Source organism: Perognathus longimembris, chromosome 2 (genome assembly GCF_023159225.1).
Source record: "Perognathus longimembris pacificus isolate PPM17 chromosome 2, ASM2315922v1, whole genome shotgun sequence".
In the NCBI taxonomy this organism is placed as follows: Eukaryota; Metazoa; Chordata; class Mammalia; order Rodentia; family Heteromyidae; genus Perognathus; species Perognathus longimembris.
The window spans coordinates 49,073,451-49,094,531 of record NC_063162.1 but is presented as its reverse complement, the minus strand read 5'-3'; the positions used below and the strand labels follow the sequence as shown (position 1 = coordinate 49,094,531).

Here is a 21,081-nt window from a genome sequence, read left to right as displayed (position 1 = left end):
AAGATTTTTTAGGCAAATAAGCTCAAATTATTTGTAGTGTCATTTGTATTGCTAATATTTCACTACACAATTCTCACATTATCAATAACAAGTTACCTAAAAACAAAAAATGTAAGTTTCTAAAATTAACTCACAAAAAGATATTAGGAAACTGATTTAATAGTTCAGGATTCTGTGCATGGGTGAGAAGTATCTTTATATTATAATGCATCCCAAAGTGCAAACTTGATGGTAAGTAGCACAAACTACTTAATAAAGACAAAGACTATATTTCTGCTCTATACTTGTAATAGTGAACCAAACCTATGCTTTGAAACAACTGGTGGTACTGATAAAGGTAACTGTTTTAAAATGTTCATCAGCCAACAACCATACTCTCATAAAAATATGGCCTTAACAAGCAAATTAAGTAAATACTTACAGCTATATAGTAAACCCTTGCTTTTTCTACCAACATCCAGTTTTTCTCCAGATCAAGGTGTTTTTCCTTTTTATAACAATTGGCAGCAGCAAGATTAGCTATAAGGGACCTAAACCAACAAAAAAAAAAAGGTTAGTTTGGCCAGACCTTTCTGTACAGCTAATTATTTTTGTATTTACAGTTTATTTCTTGAGGGTTTTTCTTTTCTTTTCTTTTGTATTGTTTTGTTTTGGGGCAGTTCTGAAGCTTGAAACTCAGGGCCTGAGCGCTGTCCCTTGCTTCTTTTGCTCAAGGCTAGCACTCTACCTCTTGATCCACAGCACTACTTCTGGGCTTTTTCTGTTTATGTGGTGCTGAGGAATTGAACCCAGGCCATTGTGCATGCTAGGCAAGCACTCTACCACTAAGCCACATTCTCAGCCCTACAGTTTATTTCTTAATTCTTTAAAGTTGACCGAGAATTTGAATACATGTAAGTAATATTAATTTTGTTCTGGAAACATACTTGTCTCTGAGACAAAAACACACAAGATAAACCTAAACATCAACAAGTAAATTAAGAAATTGTCATCTAAGTTTCCTTTGGATGTAAAATAAGATCTACTTTTTTTATAAATTCATGGTTTAAAATGCAATTAAAAATAAAGCTACTAAATCATTCTGCAAAAGGAAACAATATGTAACCAAAACTTCATTTTTATGTCAGAAAGTTTCATAAAAATAAGATCAACAGACCATAAATGACTAAGATTAATGCTTTAAAGCCAAGTATGGGATGGATTTCATAAAATACATATAAATATAGACCATAATTACTATAAGGAATAAATTTGCAAACTATTACAGTTTAAGAACTGGAATCAATTAGAATTAGATTCTAGAGGAAAAAACTCCCTAGCTTCGGCCAGTTTTATGGGTAGAAAAGCTAAGCAATATGGGGCATTAAAGCTCTTGCTGTAAATGCCACCAAGATAGTATTAGAGCACAATAACTAAAATTAGTAAAATAAAAGAATTATTTAGTCTTTCTTCATTTATACATGGAATTAATAAAAATATTTTATTACAATTCTATTAATAAAATTATTTACTAATAAGAGTATTTTACTTTAAAAATTAAGTAGCTAGTAATATGTGTTATCAAAAAAACTATCCTGAGCATTCTTTCACTTCACTTGTTTTTAGGAACAGCAGCATATATTCATATGCTGTAGAATATACAGTCATATACTTGGTGACTCAGTATCACCATAGTATATAACTCTGCTATGGTGGACAACTTAAAGACTCTTATACATTCTTGGTCAATTCACCAGGTCTCAAAAGCCTAACTCTAAGGACCTTCCCTTCCTTTCCCTCCCCTCCCTTCCCCTCCCTTCCCCTCCTCTCCCCTCCCCTCCCCTCCCCTCCCCCTCTGCTTTCCTTCTTTCTTTGCCAGTCCTGGGGCTTGAACTCAGGGCCTAGGCACTGTCCCTGAGCTTCTTTTGCTCAAGGATAGCACCCTACCACTTGAGCCACAGCACCACTTCTGGCCTTTTCAGTTTATGTGGTACTGTGGATTGAATCCAGGGCTTCATACATGCTAGGCAATCACTCTACCACATTCCCAGTCCCAGAATTTTTATTTCTTAAGCATAATTACAAAAGGTATAGACTAGAATGAATAATCTCAAACTCATTCCATTATGTTTCATGAATTCAACAGCACATTTAAGAAAAGCAAATTCAAAATCAAAAAAAGAAAAAAATGACACAAGTAAGAAGAGCTATTGACTTTAAATATGAAGTTTAAATTCCAAATTCTGATTTGGAATTCAAATTCATCAGCCAATTAGTATAGTGCTTTCCTGGTTTACACTTACCTGTTGTCACCAGTGATACAGGCAGCACAAGTTCCTGTCGGCTGCTCATTCTGCTCATAGTAATGAGCATCCACATGGGCTTCAGCAGCTTTCCTCTTCAGGATCTCCCCAAATTTATCTATCCCAATGCATCCAAAAAAGGTTGCTGCTTTGTGTGGCTGCTGAATCATCCACTGAAAAACAGGAACATAAATAATTTAATGGGTCAGAAAAATGGGACACATAGTTTCGTATTCTGCCATAGATAATGGCATGACAGGGATGCTTTTCAGAAACTGTCTGTTAATGGAATTTCAAATCTGTACTATCATTTATGATAGCCAAGTTGACACTACCCATGCAAAACCTTAAAATATGACTTAAGAAAAAGAGAAATCAAATATAGTAGTTAAGAACTGAGAGGATAGGGTAATATAGATTTAAAATCCAATGTTGGATGGAAACAGGAAACTAATAGGGAGTGCCACTAGAAGAAATTATAGAAATTTCATTAAAAGCATGGAGTCTATAATGAAGACAAACTAGGTTCAAATCTTGCCTCTGCTACTTACTAGTTATATGAACTATGTTACTGAACATTTCTAGGCTCCATTTTCCTCATTTGCAAATAGGGGATAGTATCATAAAAACATTCCATAAGATTCTTGAAGATTCGTTCAAATAATTAAGGCTGAGTACAGCAAAAAATACTAAGTACATAGTAGTACAAAATAGCTGAGATTGTCATAATTATTGTACACCTTGAAAGACTTCATACATAAATTTAAATATAAAAGTGCATAGGTTATGTTAAAATAAGTTCAACTGCTAAGTACTATTATATGATATGAGCTAAAAATCTATAGAGTTTCTTTTAAAATTTGGCCTGACTACAATGGGTACATGCTTAGGAGTACATGAAATAATAAGAAATCTATGTAAATGCCCTAATATTAAAACATGAGTCAATCAATATCTCATGATCTCAAGATCAATATCAAAAATCTAATCAATAAATAATTTTTAAAAACCTGAAGGAAAAGACTAAGAAAGCCAAAGAGTTAAAATAGAATCCAAGCTGAACAAGATAAAATTTAACCAAAGGTATGCAAGAACTATGCATAGAACATTTCAAAATCCTGATGAGAAAAAAATACCTATCTATGTAAATATGAGAGGAACACTATGTTCACAGATTAGAAAATTAGTACTTAAATCTTTTGTTTTGCTTTGACCAATCATCCCTCCTCCCATCCTTTTCTGGAATTGCTACATACCTCAGGCTGGCCTTGAGTTCACTCCTGCTACAAATTCCAAATGCTAGGATTACAGATATGTAGTACCACGATGCCTAGCTATATGCATGTGTATGTGTATGTGTATTTTTTATTTTATTATAAAGGTAGTGTACAGAGGGATTACTGTTACATAAGTAAAGAAATGAGTAAAAGAATACTATATTTTTAATTGTACTTAACATACAGTACTTGTACAAACTTATGGTCACATTTAACCAGATTCAGTGCCATCTTAATCAACATCTCAATAGGAGTTCTGAGGATATTAAATAGTTGATATAATAGAAAAAGGAAAGAGAGAATAGCAACAAGTTTGGAGGTAGGTCTTTATGAGAAAAACTAACACTATTAAATACCTGATTTCTCCATAAATAAGTTGTGGTTAACAAAACCTGTAATTTATTTTTTAAAGATATTTGATAAACCAAAAACAGTTTAAAAAGACATCTACTTCCATTCAGTTGACCATTATTAGAGAACGAAAAGAATTCTCACTATACATAACTAAAATTAATTACAAACAGGAAAACCACCTAGTTGGTAATTTGAAACAAATACTTGAATTATGTTAATTCAAATTAACCAGAATAGTAAAGGCAAAATATTATTAGAAAATACCGAGAAAACAGAAAGAATGATTGTAGCTGAGGGGATCAGAAAATGAAAATAAATAAAAAGGAGGAGGAAGAGGAGGAGGAGGAGGAGGAGGAGGAGGAGGAGGAGGAGGAGGAGGAGGAGGAGGAGGAGGAAGAGGAGGTAGAGGAGGAGGAGGAAGAGGAGGAGGAGGAGGAAGAGGAGGAGGAGGAGGAAGAGGAGGAAGAGGAGGAAGAGGAGGAAGAGAAAAGGCTTTGAGTGATGTGATATCACCAACCAGTGTTTTGAAAGACAGGAATTTTTTTTTAAATGGTTACAAACGAGATAATGGAAGCACACAGTATATCATATGCCCCTTTTCCTTCTTTATGATTTTAACCATGATGTTCATGACAAAAGAATTCTGTTTATTAAATAAAGTTCTAACCAAGTTAGGAATTTCCTAATAAATTAGTACTTCTTTAGAACTTCTTTTGTCCCAACTGTTGGAACCAAACTGGTGAACAAAACTCTTATTAGAGCTGGGAAGGTGGCTTGGTAGTAGTAAAATGCATGAAGCCCGAAGTGGCACTGTGGTTCAAATGGTAGAGTGCTAGCCTTGAGCAAAAAAAGCCAGGGACAATGCCCAGGCCTTGAGTTCACACCTCAAGGCTGGCAAAAAAAAAAAAACCAAGCAAACCAACAAAAAAACCCTCTTACTGTTTCATTCTGCAGTATATTTTAATCACAGAAACTGAAATGTACAGATGATATTACTGGAAGGTAATCTAATGCTAAATGACAATGATTTATACTGTGTCTGACTGTGTTACTCTGTTTCAATTGAAAAGTAAAAATATTCTGAAGTCTGTGTGGGTATGCCACAGCATGGTTTGGAAACACAGGTATATTAACAACAAAAAAAAAAGAGAGAAGTAGTAAATATAAGGAGTACAATGACAGAAACTACGCAGGAGGGAAAAAATCCAATGCAAAAGGCTAAGGCAAGTTTAGGCAGTATTCTGTTAGTAGAAGACAGCACATGAAGGATTTTTTTTTTTTGAGCAAATGAGTGAGATTATGAGTTGATGCCTTACTAATGTAAGAACCAAGAAAGAAAAAAATGTACAAGTGAACTTTAATAAGTGCTGAAAATGACATATTAAGCTTCACATTAAGAGTCTTTAGCAACAGATGGAAAGATTTCTATTAATATTAACTTCACTTTTCAATTGAATTTCCTCTTCATCACCTAACTGCAATATTTAGGACAATATAACTCTGAATGATACCTAAGTCATTTTTAGATAATGCCATACACTTTAACTGAATTCATAATTGAATGATGAAGAATGACACTCAAGACACTAAAATAGTTGCAAAGATAAGCCACAGGCAGGAAATTTTATACCAGAAAAACCAATGAGGGCTTTCAGGGAAACTTCAAAGCATAACTTAAAGAAATGAAGTGTTAAAACTGTGAAACAGCAACAAGATGCAGCAAAAGGGGAAAAAGGAAATAAAAATGGATGTAGACTGACCAGAAAAATAGCCTATCACATTGTTCACACGACTAATTGTCAGATCTCTGCAATCCTAATGTGTGAGACAAAGTGAAACACAGTATTTTCTCAAATATTAGGAATCACAAACTGCTCAGTATCTAGTATCCTATGTTCTCTTCCTGACAAAACCACTCCACTTCCCCAGTTAGAAAGTATCCTACCAATAAAAACCAATTTCTAATAAACCTAATACTGTTTCCAGTATGGTTCTCGTTTTTTATCCATAAATTCTTATTAATGTCTTTTTCACAGAATAAGTCCTGCAAAACTTTGGCCTACTAGGAAGTAATATAAGCTTCAGACTCACACATATATAAAAGCTAGCAGTGTGATGATAACACACCATAAAAAGAGACTTACTTTCAAAATTATAGTGAAATCTTAATAGGATAATACAGGCAAAGATGCCTAAAGCAGTGCTGGTTATCAAGTAATACAGATGGTGATTATAACAGGATGTTGAAATATGACAAGAAAACATTCTAATCTGTTCATCTCCTTTCTTCTAAGAATATCTTTTGATAGCTTGTCTTTTGGCCAGTACTTAAGCGTTCCTTAGGCCAGGATCCAGGATTACTAATTCTTCTCACTCCGGAGCACTTTCATTGAATAAAATCTAACCTACTCCTGTGGTTTTAATTGCTTGGACCCTTCACCTCCACTTTTAGTTTAGCGCTGTCTTGATATGGCTGATATGAACATCCACATACCCACTGAACTTTATTTTGTTTATTAAGTTGATTCATTTCTATTTGTATCTCAATCATAATTCTCTTGGTTAGACTACTTTTAAATGTTCACATTAAAATATAGTCACTTAACCTCATATTTACTACTTTCAATTGTATAATTCAAGACAGGTGTGGTGGAGCATAATCTGTAATCCCAGCACCTGCAAGGCTGAGGCAGGAGGATTTTGATTACCTTTCTAGTGTGGGATACATAGTGGTTTGAGGCTATTTATGGCTATACAGTGAGACTCATTAAAAAAAATGAGTGGGTGGGAGATAAAAGTATTCTGGGCCCCTGCATCATACCTACATTCCTTCCTATTTTGGATGTGGCAATCACAAAGATCACAGTTTTAGGGCACCCCATGTAAACAGTTTTCAAGAGCCCCCATCTCATACAACAGTTGAGAGGAGTAGTGGATATCTGCCCATCAGGTATGCAGAAGGCTGAAATTAGGAAGACAGAGGTTCCAGGCCAGTGTGGATAAAAAATGGTCAGTGAAACCCATCTTAGCAGACAAACCTGGGTGTAGTGGCATGCACCTGCCATTCCTGCTACAACAGGAGGTGTAAGTAGTCAGATCATAACGCAAGCTGGCCCAAGCAAAAATCAAGACCCTCTGTCTCAAAAACAACGAGAACAAAAAGGACTACAGGTGAGTTAAGTGAGTTATTGTTGCCCAAAGCCCTAACTTCAAATCCTATTACTGCTAACATTTCAAAAAATGGACACATGGTTTGTTTCCAGTATATCTAGATGTTTGTGTAATCACTGTTATTATCTTAACACCAAGACATCTTCATTATATTCAAAAAGAAACTTGTGTCCATTAACTGCTAGTCCTCATTCTCCCCTTCCCACGAGGAACTTGCTCATGCTAGGCAAGTGCTTTAGCACTTTCTGGAGCTACATCCCCAGCTTCACTTAGAAAAGTCTTACAATTCATCTTTAGGCCTCTAATTTTGTTTTCCTCCAACCCACTGCACTTTGAGTAATCTAAATATTCTTTAACAGTTACCTAAATCTCTTAAGCAGCTCAAGTAACTTCCTGAGTGAGCTAAGTGATCTGTTTCTTTGAGTTCATCTATGACACTAAGACTCTTGACTGACATGCTCTAGTTTTTAAAAATTTACGATTGCCTGACTTTATGTACCTAAAAAGTATTTAGCAAATGACAAATAGAAAAACAAGTTATCTCTTAAGAAAGCTTACAGTTGAAGGACATATAAAAGTACACTACCAGTTATTATATAAGTTGTATACACAATGTGTGTGTGTGTGTGTGTGTGTGTGTGTGTGTGTGTGTTTATGGTGTGTTTTTTTCTTGTTTTTTCTTTTTTTGTTGGTTATGGGGCTTGAATTCTGGACCTGGGTGCTGGTCCCTGAACTCTTTGGCTCAAGGCTAGTGCTCTACCACTTGAGCCAGAGCGCCACTTCCAGTTTTCTGGTGTTTAACTGGAGATAATAGTCTCATGGACATTCCTGCCCAGGCTGACTTTGAACTGTGATCCTCAGATCTAAGCCTTCTGAGAAGCGAGGATTACAGGTGTGAGCCACCCAGCTTATATATGAATTTTACAGAATAGCACCTATTCAGGCCTAATTTGCCAAAAGACACTAAGAGAAATACGAGAAACTGTGCCTAAGCTGAAACATAAATATAATAAGGTTAGGTCATATTATGCCAAACTGTGGTGCTTGGTATAGTGAATACTTTAAACTCAAGAGAAACAATAATAGCAGGAAAGTAACAAAGAAAATAATTTTCTTCAAGAAATTTTAGCAATTACATAAATGATGCCTAAGTTATAATGATCGAAATTCAAGAACATCTGAAATTTTCACTGAATTTTTAAGATTAACAAAAATAAGTATGCAGGATGTATTTTTTATAGTCTCTAAAGGTAGTAAGAAATAGTACAACGGGCTGGGAATATGGCCTAGTGGCAAGAGTGCTTGCCTCATATACATGAGGTCCTGGGTTCGATTCCTCAGCACCACATATACAGAAAATGGCCAGAAGTGGCACTGTGGCTCAAGTGGCAGAGTGCTAGCCTTAAGCAAAAAGAAGCCAGGGACAGTGCTCAGGCCCTGAGTTCACGGCCTAGGACTGGCAAAAAAAAAAAAAAATAGCATAACATCCGGACTGATGGTTCAGTAGTCTTCAAGTTTTTATTAAGTGTGACTTTAAAGATTTCTGTCTGACAAACAACTACAAAAGCAATACTTGCAAAACTGTTTGGTGTAAGTGAACTGAACACCTCCGGGGCGGGTGGGAGGGAAAGGGGTATGAGGGAGGGGGGTATGAGGGACAAGGTAACAAACAGTACAAGAAATGTATCCAATGCCTAACATATGAAACTGTAATCTCTCTGTACATCAGTTTGATAATAAAAATTTGGGGAAAAAAAAGATTTCTGTCTGAGCTGGTAGCTCACACTTGTAAACCTACATTAAGGAGGCTGAGGAGCATAACCATGAGTTTAAGGACAGCTTGGGGTAACAATACCAAGCAAGACTTTGTCTCAAAAAAGCTAAAGCTAAATAAAAATAGAGAATGTAGATTCTATCTCTATACTATCTCAAGGTTTATAAACTGTTAATACCACTACTATTTTCTTGTTTATGCACTATAAAACTCTTTTTTGTATGTTTTAATAATCTTAATGGGAAATAAGATCTTTATTAAAGTAAAAACCTTCACAATTCAAATATAGTTCAGGCCATACATCATTCATATAGACAACTTCCTGAAAACACTAAAATGAAGGCTTAGATACTTTTTGTTTTTCTTTTTTTTGCAAGTCCTGGGGCTTGAACTCAGGGCCTCGGCACTGTCCCTGAGCTTCTTTTGCTCAAGGCTACCGCTCTACCACTTGATCCACAGAGCTACTTCCAGCCTTTTCTGTGTATGTGTACTGAGGAATTGAACCCAGGGCTTCATGCAAGCAAAGCAAGCTCTCTACCACTTAGCCAGATTCCCAGACTGATGCTTTAGATTCTTATGGTAATATATTCCAGTATGTTCAAGTAAAAAGATGGTATCAAAAGATATACAGAGATTTAAGTACTCTTTTATTCATCCACATCTCATAATTTAGCAAAAGAAAATTTTCTCCACATATATCTGATGCTTTCTTTAGATAACATAAATTGTGCTAAAAGCAATTAGAAACTTAGATAATAAAGACTAATCTTTAGACAAAATTGTGCTAAAAGCAAATATAAACGAAATAATCAGTTTTCAAATTCTACAATTAATCAAATACAAGTTTGAAGGAACAGTAGATTTTTAGTAAAATTAGGATGTACTGTACTGTAACTGTAGATGTAGGATATAGTACTTACTTAAAAAGCTGAGATGCTGGGTTCAATCTCTAACACTAAAATAAATGAATAATAAACAAAATTACTCAGAACTTACTACATCTTGGCCCTCATATTACTGTTTGTTTTAAAAACTGATTTATTTATTGTCAAAGTGATGTACAGAGGGGTTACAGTTTCATAGTAAGGCAGTATGTACATTTCCTATCAAACTTGTTATCTCCTCCCTCATTTTTCCCATCTTCTCGTCTCCCCCCCCCCGAGTTGTACAGTTGATTTACAGCATATAGTTTTTTAAGTATTGCTGTTGTAATATTTCCATTTTACCTGTGGCCTTTCCATTTTGATGTTCCCCTTCCCTTCCCTACTTCCAATAAATGTATAAATGTATATATAATACCTAAGGTACCAAAATTAGATACAGTGACATCAGAGGTAAAACCATGGGAAAGAAAGACAAAAGAAAATGGCATAATTTCACATGAACATTGTTATGTTCAACATACGTTGAACGATAAACCACTTATTTCCATAACTTGGAGTTCATTTCACTTAGTATCATCTTATGTGTTCATATGTATTAGCTACTGAGCTATTATGATCTTCTGCTAGGACTATCCTAAATGGATACTAATTATTATTATAGAGTCTATGTTTCTTGGGGTCTGGCTCACTTCACTTAGTATATTTTCCAAGTGTTGCTATTTCCTTAAAAATGGGGAAATGTCATTCTTTCTGATAGAGGCATAGAATTCCATTAGGTATATGTACCACATTTTCTTGGTCCGTTCATCTACTGAGAGGCATCTGAGTTGATTCCATATTTTAGCTATGGCAAATTGTGCTGCAGTGAACACAGTTGTGCTGTTGGCTTTAGTGTGGTCTTGCTTATAATCTTTTGGGTAGATGCCCAAAAACAGGGCTGCTCGTTCATAGGGGAGTTCTATGTTTAGCCTTTTGAGGAACCTCCATACTGCTTTCCAGAGTGGTTGAACAAGTTTACACCCCCACCAACAGTGTAGCAGGGCTGGCTCCCTTTTGGCCACATCCCCTCCAGCATCTGTTGTTATTAGTTTTCTTGATAATGGATATTCTTATTGTGGTGAGGTGGAATCTCAAATTGTTTTCATTTGCACTTATTTTATGGCCAGTGATGCTGAGCATTCTTCATGTATCTCTTGGCCACTCTCTTTTCCTCTTCAGACAAGTCTCTTTTTAGGTCTTTAGCCCATTTATTAAGGGGTAAGTTGGTTCTTTGAGGATTTGTTTTGGGCGAGTTTAATTTGCAACAATAAATTATTATGATTATTTTTCTTCTTTCATATAAAGCAGCCTACCTTTCTGTTTTTTTCCTTTGTTTCTGGATAACTGAAAGTGATCTATTTCTTAGGGTATTACTGTTTTTATGTTATCTCATTTAATCTTAGCCATACAGCATGAGATCAGTAATATCACTATTTAGGTCTACAGATGCAAATTGGAAGAGGGTAGATTAGCAGCAAAGCAAGCAGGTCTGATTTCAGAGGTATCTTTCTTCTTCTTCTTCTTCTTCTTCTTCTTCTTCTTCTTCTTCTTCTTCTTCTTCTTCTTTTGAAGATATTGTCTTAAGTCTTACTTTAAATATGAAGTATGAAAGGCAAATAAAAGTATCAAAGAAAGTGTTATCAGACTTAGGATATGTAACTATGCTGGAGAGTAGTTACAGTGTGACTTATACAAGTAACTTAATCTTTAGCTACACTGTCTTTAATTGTTTATATAAGGAAATTACAGGAATGTCCTAAGAAATAGACCACTTTCAGTTACAAAAAAAAACCCCAAAACCAGAAAGACATGCTGCTTTATATGAAAGAAGAAAAATAATCATAAAAATTTCTTGTTGCAAATTAAAAGTATGACTGAAAGGCGAGGCAAGAAAAAAGTCTTTTGAGAAAAAAACTAAGTTTTTTTCAAGGAAAGAATGTTAACTCAGATGCATCTGTCCAAAAATTCTACAAACTCCATAATGAACCATATCTACTGCTAATGAAAGAACAAGGAAAGAATTGAGAAACATCCTTATCCTTTACCATTTCTAGCATGCACTTTATAAAAAGCAAAAATCCCTGAAGGTAGTAAACATCAACACTTATCAACAGCAACATCAAAAACATAAGGCAAAGGTCAAGTCAATGTTTATTGACAATGATGAACTATGACAGCCTCTATTAAATTACCCCTTCCTTCAAGATGTATGTGATCAAAGCAGCAAAAGATACTTTCACTCAGTCACATAACAAGCTATTTGTTGAGATTGAAACATCTGGTCAATATCTCCTAACACTGCAATTTCATGCACAGTTAGCATTAGGGCACATTTCTTTTTCCCTTCTTACAGGGTCCATAAGAGTGGCACATATGGCTGATCATTTCATTCAAAAGGGATTCAATTCAAGGCATTACACACAATTGTCTGTGCTTTATGGTGTTTTAAGTCTACCTGCCATCGTTTTCCATCATCATTGCTGACTGCTGTTCTCTTCTACTATAAAAAACAGCAAATATGACAGAGCACTTAAAGCTTAACAGCTTTTCTCTACTGGAGTTAGAAAGCATTTAAGGAAAAGGAATATATAAAGTGGCAGGTTGTTGTCTACTGTCAAGAACTCCCAATACATTAAAACTATTTATCATTTTGTTTAGTATTTAACAAAGATCTAGGACATATTAGAAAAGTACTTTTTAATGTCAAATCAAATGCTTACTTTTCTGCCTGGCAGATCTATGAAAGTATATTCATTTGGGCTATAATTTTAAGCAATAATAAGCAACTTCAAAACAGCACCATAGAAATATTTAAAACACTAATTTGGGGTTTTTAGAATATTTTCTTAAGCTGACAAACAACAATTTTATAGTACAGCAAACAGGGATGGAACAATTTTATCAGTCTCACTAAAAAATTTCCACTTAATATTCATACGATGTTGCCATGGTAACAGGGCCCTTTCTTGACACAGTAGTAGACCTGAACTCACACCACAAACTTCTCTTTTTTCTTTTATTCCTTTGGAGTAATATCTCCAAGGGAAAATGAAGTAAGAGTGAGAATATCTTTAAAGCAACTATTTCATATTTATTTTGACATATCTCCCTGATTTTATAACTAATTAAATGAGTATAATTATCTGCTAAAATGTTAAGGCTTTGTCAAGCCATTAATAATGAAGTGGAATTGGATGAAAAGTATTCTTGTGATAAAGTATCACTGGTGATCATCTGACAAAAGCAATATGCAATGGCAAATTAAGAAAAGGTAATATCAAAATGGCAGGGCAGAACTGAAATCTAAGTTAGATGCAATATCCTGGACTGCTACACTTGATATAATGCAACTAGTTTGTTTGCTCATTGTTTTCATTGCTCATTGCTCTAATGATACTGACTTAAGCAGTCCCATGAGTTAGACACAGTACTGTCACAGAAACAGAAACAAAATCAGTGAAGTAAAAACAGGATTTATATTATGGAGAATCTAAATACAACAACAGACAAAATACAAAGAAAATGAAACAAAAACATAAAACCATTTTAACAAATGTTATTAAAAAATTGCTGAGGACTGTGACTGGGAAGAGAATCAAGAAAAGGCTTTAAATAAACCTAAAGTCATTTAAGCCGACATAAAACAAAATTCCTTAAGGAGACAAAGAATGGGTTTGCAATTTGCAAACTTCCCGAAACAAAGGAAGAACAAAGCTAACACTTCAGAGGCAGAAAATACTTTTTGGCATAATAAAATAATTGTACCTAACCAGGCACCAGAGGCTCATGCTTGTAATCTTGGCTAATCAGGAGGCTGAGATCTGAGGACACTACCAGAAAAGGCGCTGTAGCTCAAAGTTGTGTAGCTCTAGCTTTGTGTGGGAAAAGCTCAGGAACAGCACGCAGGTCCTGAGTTTAAGCCCCACAACCAACAAAATAAATAAATAAAGTAATTGAGCCATTACAGCTGAAGCTCAATTAGGGAAACAGAAATAGCTAGAAAAAACATACAGGTTCTAAATTATTCAAGACTCACAGGTAAAAAGAATATACTATATACACACACATATATATTATCCACAGTATAGTAAGATGGCACTGAAGTACTTTAGACAGGAAAGTAAAGTTATGAAATGTAAATAAGGACCTCTTTTGATACTGGGTAAATGAAATTAGAGAGGCAATAAAAGCAGGTTTTATTCACATTCTATATGCACTCAATTGGAAAAGTATATTGGCTGTATTTAAACCATTTCCAGACTGTTCATTCCACTGCTAGTATTCATCCAAGTTACTATATATTACCTAGTAGCAAAAGTTCCCTAATCTCCTTGCTTGCATCCTGACTCCATTCACATTTGAATTAAGTTCACATTTAAATGACATAGTCATTTAAAAATTAAGCCAGAGCCAGGCACTGGTAGCTCATGCCTGTAATCCTACTCAGGAGACTGAAATCTGAGGATTGCAGTCTGAAGCTAGCCTGGGCAGGAAAAGGCAGAGTGGCACTGTGGCTCAAGTGGTAGAATGCTAGCTTTGTGCAAAAGAAGCTCAGGGACAGAGCCCAAACCCTGAGTTCAAGCTCCAGGACCCTAACAACAACAACAACAAAAAGTTAAGCCAGAGCATCTCACTCACTCCTTTGTCCAAAAAAACCTATATCTCACCAACACATCTACAAAGAGAAATTATATGATTATCAATAGGAAACAAAATATTTTTGATGATATCCCTCAGTACTACTAAAATATCATTTTTATAATGTAAGAATAAAGTACTATTAATAAATATTAGCTAATAAAAGTTAGCTATTAGCTTACTGAAAAAATCATGTCATTACTAACATTTAGAAAGTTATATCTTATACAATTATATCTTAAAACTCAAGAAAGCACTAAAAGTATTAAAAAAAAGTAAAAGCATAATATCACTATCAAAGAAATGAAAAAAGTAAAAGCACTGTATCCATATTATGGTAACTTCTCAACTTTTGTTATAAGCTCAATGAAATAATCTAGAAAAATAGCCTAGTAACTTCTTTAAAAAGACTAGACCTGGGTTCCGGGTGGCTCACTCCTGTAATCTGAGCTACTTAGGAGGCTGAGATCTGAGGATTGCGGTTCAAAGCCAGCCGGAGCAAGAAAGTCCTGAGACTCTTATCACCAATTAACTACCAGAAAACCAGAAGTGGCACTGTGGCTCAGGTGGTAGAGTGCTAGCCTTGAGTTGAAGAGTTCAGGGACAGTGCCAAGCACAGAGTTCAAGCCCCACAACGAAGGAAGGGAGGGAGGGAGGGAGGGAGGGAGGGAGGGAGGGAGGGAGGGAGGAAGGAAGGAAGGAAGGAAGGAAGGAAGGAAGGAAGGAAGGAAGGAAGGAAGGAAGGAAGGAAGGAAGGAAGGAAGGAAGGAAGGGAGAGAGGGCCGGAAGGAAGGAAGGAAGGAAGGAAGGAAGGAAGGAAGGAAGGAAGGAAGGAAGGAAGGAAGGGAGAGAGGGCGGGAGGGAAGGAAGGAAGGAAGGAAGGAAGGAAGGAAGGAAGGAAGGAAGGAAGGAAGGAAGGAAGGAAGGAAGGGAGAGAGGGCCGGAAGGAAGGAAGGAAGGAAGGAAGGAAGGAAGGAAGGAAGGAAGGAAGGGAGAGAGGGCCGGAGGGAGGGAAAGAAGGAAGGAAGGAAGGAAGGAAGGAAGGAAGGAAGGAAGGAAGGAAGGAAGGAAGGAACTAAAGAAAAAAACAGAAACAACAAAATTACTAAAAATGGGATATTTGAATTCTTTAGATCTAATTTGAATAAATTCATCATAAAACAATTATGAAAATATGAATTCTTCTGATCAATGTATATTACATACAGTTTTAAAGATCACAGTGAGCTCTTTTGTACATTAATTTATGTTAGTTGAAATGAAAAACAAATGAATTATATAAGATAATATGGCTAAAACTTTAAAAAATTTTATTGACTTTTTCCTCCTCTTCAGTATTGGGGCTTGAATCCAGGTATAGAAATTGAGGACTTAAGAAGAATACACCAAGAGTAAAACACCAAAGAGTTAGGGGAATAATGAAAAGTTTACCAGGCTAAGACCAAGAAAAATAAGCTAAGGAGAGTCATGGCACAGTGAAACATGTACAAAAGCACAGAGAGATACTCTAGTTACAGCTCACTCAGGAAATTATTCAAATAGAGGGCCCATAACAGCATATTTCATGAACTATGTGTGTGACCCTGAGAAAAAGGCTGGATTTGTGAGTCACAATGTATAGGGGAAACAATGTTGGAAGAAAAATCTCCAGGTCTCTTACATCTCTGCAAGGTTTGTATCAATTTTTTCTCTAGGCTATCATAAGATGTTTATGTAGCCAAAAGCCTTACAAGATGAGGATACTTACACAGAGTAAAGAGATCAGGTTTCTAAGAACTCCTTCATACTGAGGTGTTTGGAAAACGGGGTGGAAGTTCCAAAATTCAAGACTCCTCAGTTACAACATAAACTGTCTAAAAGCACAACTCCCTCCTAGACTCAGCTCTCGATTTCTCCTTGTGTCTGTGGAATCATGTAGAACCAATAGGATATTGAAGCTTATGCTGTCAGCTATGCCTGGGAAAGAAATTCCTTTATCTTTGACCCACTTAAGTTATGTCTTCTGTTAGGAATTTGCAGGGGAATTTATTAGCTTTTCAAAAGCAAATCTCAATTTCTTAGAGACTAACAACAAGAAAAGAAGGACACAGGAAGAAGAAATGTCAGGGTATTCATTATTGGAGAAGAGAAAGAAATTCAGCTTAGGAAACAAAAAAGAGGAAACAGATTAAATAATTTTTTTTGCCCGTAGAACTGATAAGTTCTAGAACTGAGTAGGTGTGTTAGGAAGGTAAAGGTTGAGTGTAACTGTAATATCTCTAATTGGATGAATGAATGATGGATGGTCATAACATTAATGGTAAAGGGTCTGTAAGAACAGAGGAGCAGAAAGCCAGAAAAGGGTCAGATGAGTTCAAACAAATTAGGAGAATATTAATATGGAGTCTGAACAATGCAAATAAGAGTATGTGGTTTCAACATAAGATGATAAGTGAAATGATCTCCATTTTATGGAAACAAGTGTTATATCACTGTTGTAATTACTTTCAACATGCCATGTGAAACCGTAGTTTCTTTTGTTGATGATCCTCTTGTATCCCCTTCCTGTGGTTGTCTGGGCGAGATCACTGTATCTCATCTGAGTACCCTGGACACTGTATATACTGGTATTAGAACTAGAGAAGTGAAAGGGAATATCAAAATTGAGAGACAAAGGATAACAAGACAAATGACTCCAAAAGCAATACTTGCAAAACCATTTGGTGTAAACCAACTGAACAACTCATGGGGGGAGATGGAAAGGGGAAGGGGGGAGGGGGAATGAGGGAGGGGGTAAAAAATAGTACAAGAAATGTACCCATGGCCTTACATATGAAACTGTAACCCCTCTGTAAGTCACTTTGACAATAAATAAGTAATTATTATTTTTTAAAAAGAGTATGTAGTTTCAGATCAGTCTGAAATCGATAAAAAGCATTGGGAAACAGTGGTACTCAAAGAAAAATATGAACACTCCTGAAATACCATGAAAACTTATTGGGAAGTCCCCATGGCTAACTGAATTTTCACAACAGTGCTAAGATGTTATTTGTACTTCCTCACTTTGTTAGCATTTGCTTTCACACCACAAATTCAATGGTGGATAAAAGTGTTCAGGCCAAAAAAAGAGAAAAAGCAATGGAATCAAGTTGCAGAAGAACTCAATTCTTTAAAACCCTGGGCTTCTAATAAAATGACACTAATTTAATATTTTCAAGAAGTAGAATCCTCTTTATTAAATAGTGGCCCTCAAATATATATCATATGTGTAAAAAATGTGATGCATGAATGAAGCACAATAGTTTCTTGAGGAAAAGCACTTGTGCAACTGAGTTTCTACAGGAGCTACTTTTTTCACTGAAACTATTTTTACTTAAAATAATGACTGACAGACAAATGATAGTTATTCAGAGTTAGACATTTGGCAGACACTTTTTTGAAAATCAAAAAAGGAAGCCTGTCAAAAAAAAAAACTTGTCAGGATGTATTGCTAATAATAAAATTTGAGCTTTCAACAGAAAATTATAATCATGTAAAATTCACATGCACCACATTCAGATTCTCCATACTTGAGGATTATTTCCTTGAGACTGGTAGTGATATGGACAAAGGACATAGTTTACAACATTTCCAAGCTATGCATAATTTAATGAGTGAAAACTTTATAAGTGACTAATGCATCATTGTAAAAAGAAATCATACATTCAGAGAGTTAAATACATCAAAAATACATATATGTATGTGTGTACACACAATCAATAGCTTTGTAAATCAAGATTAATCTCTATTCTATTTCTATAAATATGCATATTCAAAACATTTCACAGAGTAAAAATATATATATGTGTACTTCTGTGAGTTGCTCCTTTCATTTAGTGTAATGCTTTCAAACTTCATCCATGTAGGATGTATCAAATCTTTCCTCTTTTTTTACACTTTAATGATCTTTAGTTGCACAAAAAGCTGTCATTTAAATAAAGCAGCCTGTGAATACATTGCATTATAATTCTTTAACTATAAGTAATATTCTACTCAATGAGTACTCCAAAGTTTTGGGTTATTCAGTAGCTGACAGGCAAGAAGGTCCTAGTGGAAGAAAATTAGGTCACTAAAGGGTGCTTTGGAGGGGGATTTTGGGAATCCAGTCCTACTTTTTCCTATCTGCATTCCGGTCTCTCTTCCCTCTCAGTTTTTTCATCACAAGCTCCTGCCATGGTATACTGCGTTACCAAGGCCATAAAGTATCAAGGCCAAGTGATCATAGACTGAAACCCCTACAATCAGCCTAAAAATTTCCTCCCTTTAAGTTGAGTGCCTCGGGCATTTTACCACATCAATGAAAAGCTACTGACACAGCCAACCAAAAACAAACAATGGAAAAAAAGATGGAAGACCACAGTATAGCAAACAGTATTTTGCCGGTGTACCAACCAGCATGATTTCAAGCAAATAATAGCTCCTATTATTCATTTGAATCATGGTTTAAGGCCAGACAGAATATAAATACTTGGCTTTTCTCAATCAATAGCTAGATAATGTGGGATATGCTTGCATTCTTTGCTATGTTTGAGGTTGAAATTACAATGATCATGGTTCCAGACAAGTCTGGAAAAAAAATTCATGAGACTTCATCCCAATGGAAGAAGCTCAGTGTAGTAGTGTGCTCCTGTCATCCCAGCTATAGCAGGAAAAATAAGGATGACTGCAATGCATATGTGTACTAGGACAGGAAATAAGACCCTATTCAAAAAACAACCAGTGCAAAAATGGGGCAGGGACATGGCTCAGAAATAGTGTACCTGCCTAGTAAATGAGCAGCCTGAGTTCAAATTCACATACTACAAAAACAACAACCAAAAAAACCCTAACGAATTATAACTATTAGATCTGGGAAGAAAAATATTCAGACTGTTCATAAATATGCAAATAAAATATTTTACATGCTTATAACAAATACTAGACATTACCATTATGTTTTCTGGTTATTTTGTCCATCTATGTAAGAAAAGAGGCATAGCAACAACTACAGTCTTACCAACAAAACTACATTTCAAAACTGTAGTTTTAAGACAGAAACGAAAAACAGACTGGTACTTAACACTATTTGCAAACTAAGAAATTAGTCAGCATTTGTCTGTTAACTCCTCTTACCACTAAGAGAAAAACATCAAAGTATGGATCAAAGATAATGCATTACTTATGGCACAAGCAATCAAAACAATTATCTTCAGAAAGCTACCCTAAATTCCACTCCCAGTAAAAATTGGACATTCACTGCAGATGATTCTCAGTAAGTAAACATCTTCACAAGAGACTAACCCCAAATTAATGAAAGTCTGATGTATTGGGATGCTACTGTGCTCTGCTTCAAAGGAAATGATAGTCAGTCCACTAGAATGTAAGCAAATCTTTGGGAAAGAAAAGAGAAGGTCTTTTATTTTTATTATCTTGGATGTCTCCAGGGAGGAATATGTAACTAACTTTACTATTCTGGTATTTTTCATTATATAAACATTGGCATCGTAAATGCTTTGTAGAGGGACCAGACTATAAAGGAACATGAAAAACCCATGGTTCCTAATCAGTAACTACAGCTGATAGACATACTAAATTTATATGAAGTACTTGAAAGCACAGGTGTAAGATTCCTAACAGTATGACTAATACATAGAAAAATTAACCATGTGAAACTGTAGCAGTTAGAAAGCCTTGTTAAGAGTAGGAGCTTTTATAAAAAATATATATATATCCGTCCTATGAAATACATATTTTATAAAATAATCAAATAATGTTGATTATATAACCAGAATAAGCCTACTTCCATTTATTCTAATGATTACCTTCCAGAGTTACTTTCAAGCTGTAGAGTATAACCTACTGGCATAACAATTCACAAAAATTATACTTTGTTTTATGGTCACTATGTAGAACAGGCCAGCCCCAAATATGAAGTAAGCCCATATCGACTGGTATGGACAAAGGAGTAGTTTAATTTTCAAGTGGGGAAAACTGAAGATCAGTGAAGTGACTGTCTAAGGTTGGACAAAAAAGTAGGAAACCACTATGTGCACCCAATTCTCTGTCTGTACTTTTAGTGGTTTTAGTGTATTTCTACTGAATGACCCTGAATGTTTTCTCAAGACAAGCCTCATGTGTCCTTCACTTGAAGAAATGAGAGAAGAATGTTTTAGAAGTTAGGTTGGTGTCTTATACTGGCTCATTGGAAGGGAGGTGTTAATTTTAAATAAAGATAAGCACTGGGTGGGGAAAAGTGGTTGATCTCCCTCAGGCTATGTAAAGTTAACAACGACCACAAATTACCTAAACTACTAAATTACATAATAAGCCTAATTGAAAATTTAATAAAATAAACCACTGGAGCTTAAGGAATCTTCCCGAAGGTAATGGTTCTGACTGTGTCACAGTAATACATTATCTTTGTTTTGATCCATATTTTGATTCCTATTTCATATGATTCCCATTTCATATGTCCTTCTGTCAGTGATAAGAGGAGATGAATTAATACACATATCGATTAAAGAAAATTAAAATAAACTATTTATGGATCTAGTTATAATGACCTGTCTTGCAGACATAATGGATTTATATATTTTTGGCCCACAACAAAAACCTAATTCCTTGTTAAAAACAAAAACAAAACAACCTAATAAGATCAAATTTTT

The 21,081-nt window shown here is 35.2% G+C and overlaps 1 protein-coding gene across 2 annotated transcripts in view; it reads right to left on the bottom strand.

Moving 5' to 3' along the window:
- Positions 1 to 21,081, bottom strand: part of Adk (adenosine kinase) — a 420,812-nt gene that overhangs the window by 249,833 nt on the left and 149,898 nt on the right. For both annotated transcript variants that reach the window (XM_048339095.1, XM_048339096.1), the window contains exons 5-6: positions 2,283 to 2,455; positions 422 to 530 (exon numbers count right to left, since the gene is read on the bottom strand). In XM_048339095.1, the coding sequence (XP_048195052.1) occupies positions 422 to 530; positions 2,283 to 2,455 (282 nt within the window). The remainder of the gene's footprint in view (positions 1 to 421; positions 531 to 2,282; positions 2,456 to 21,081) is intronic.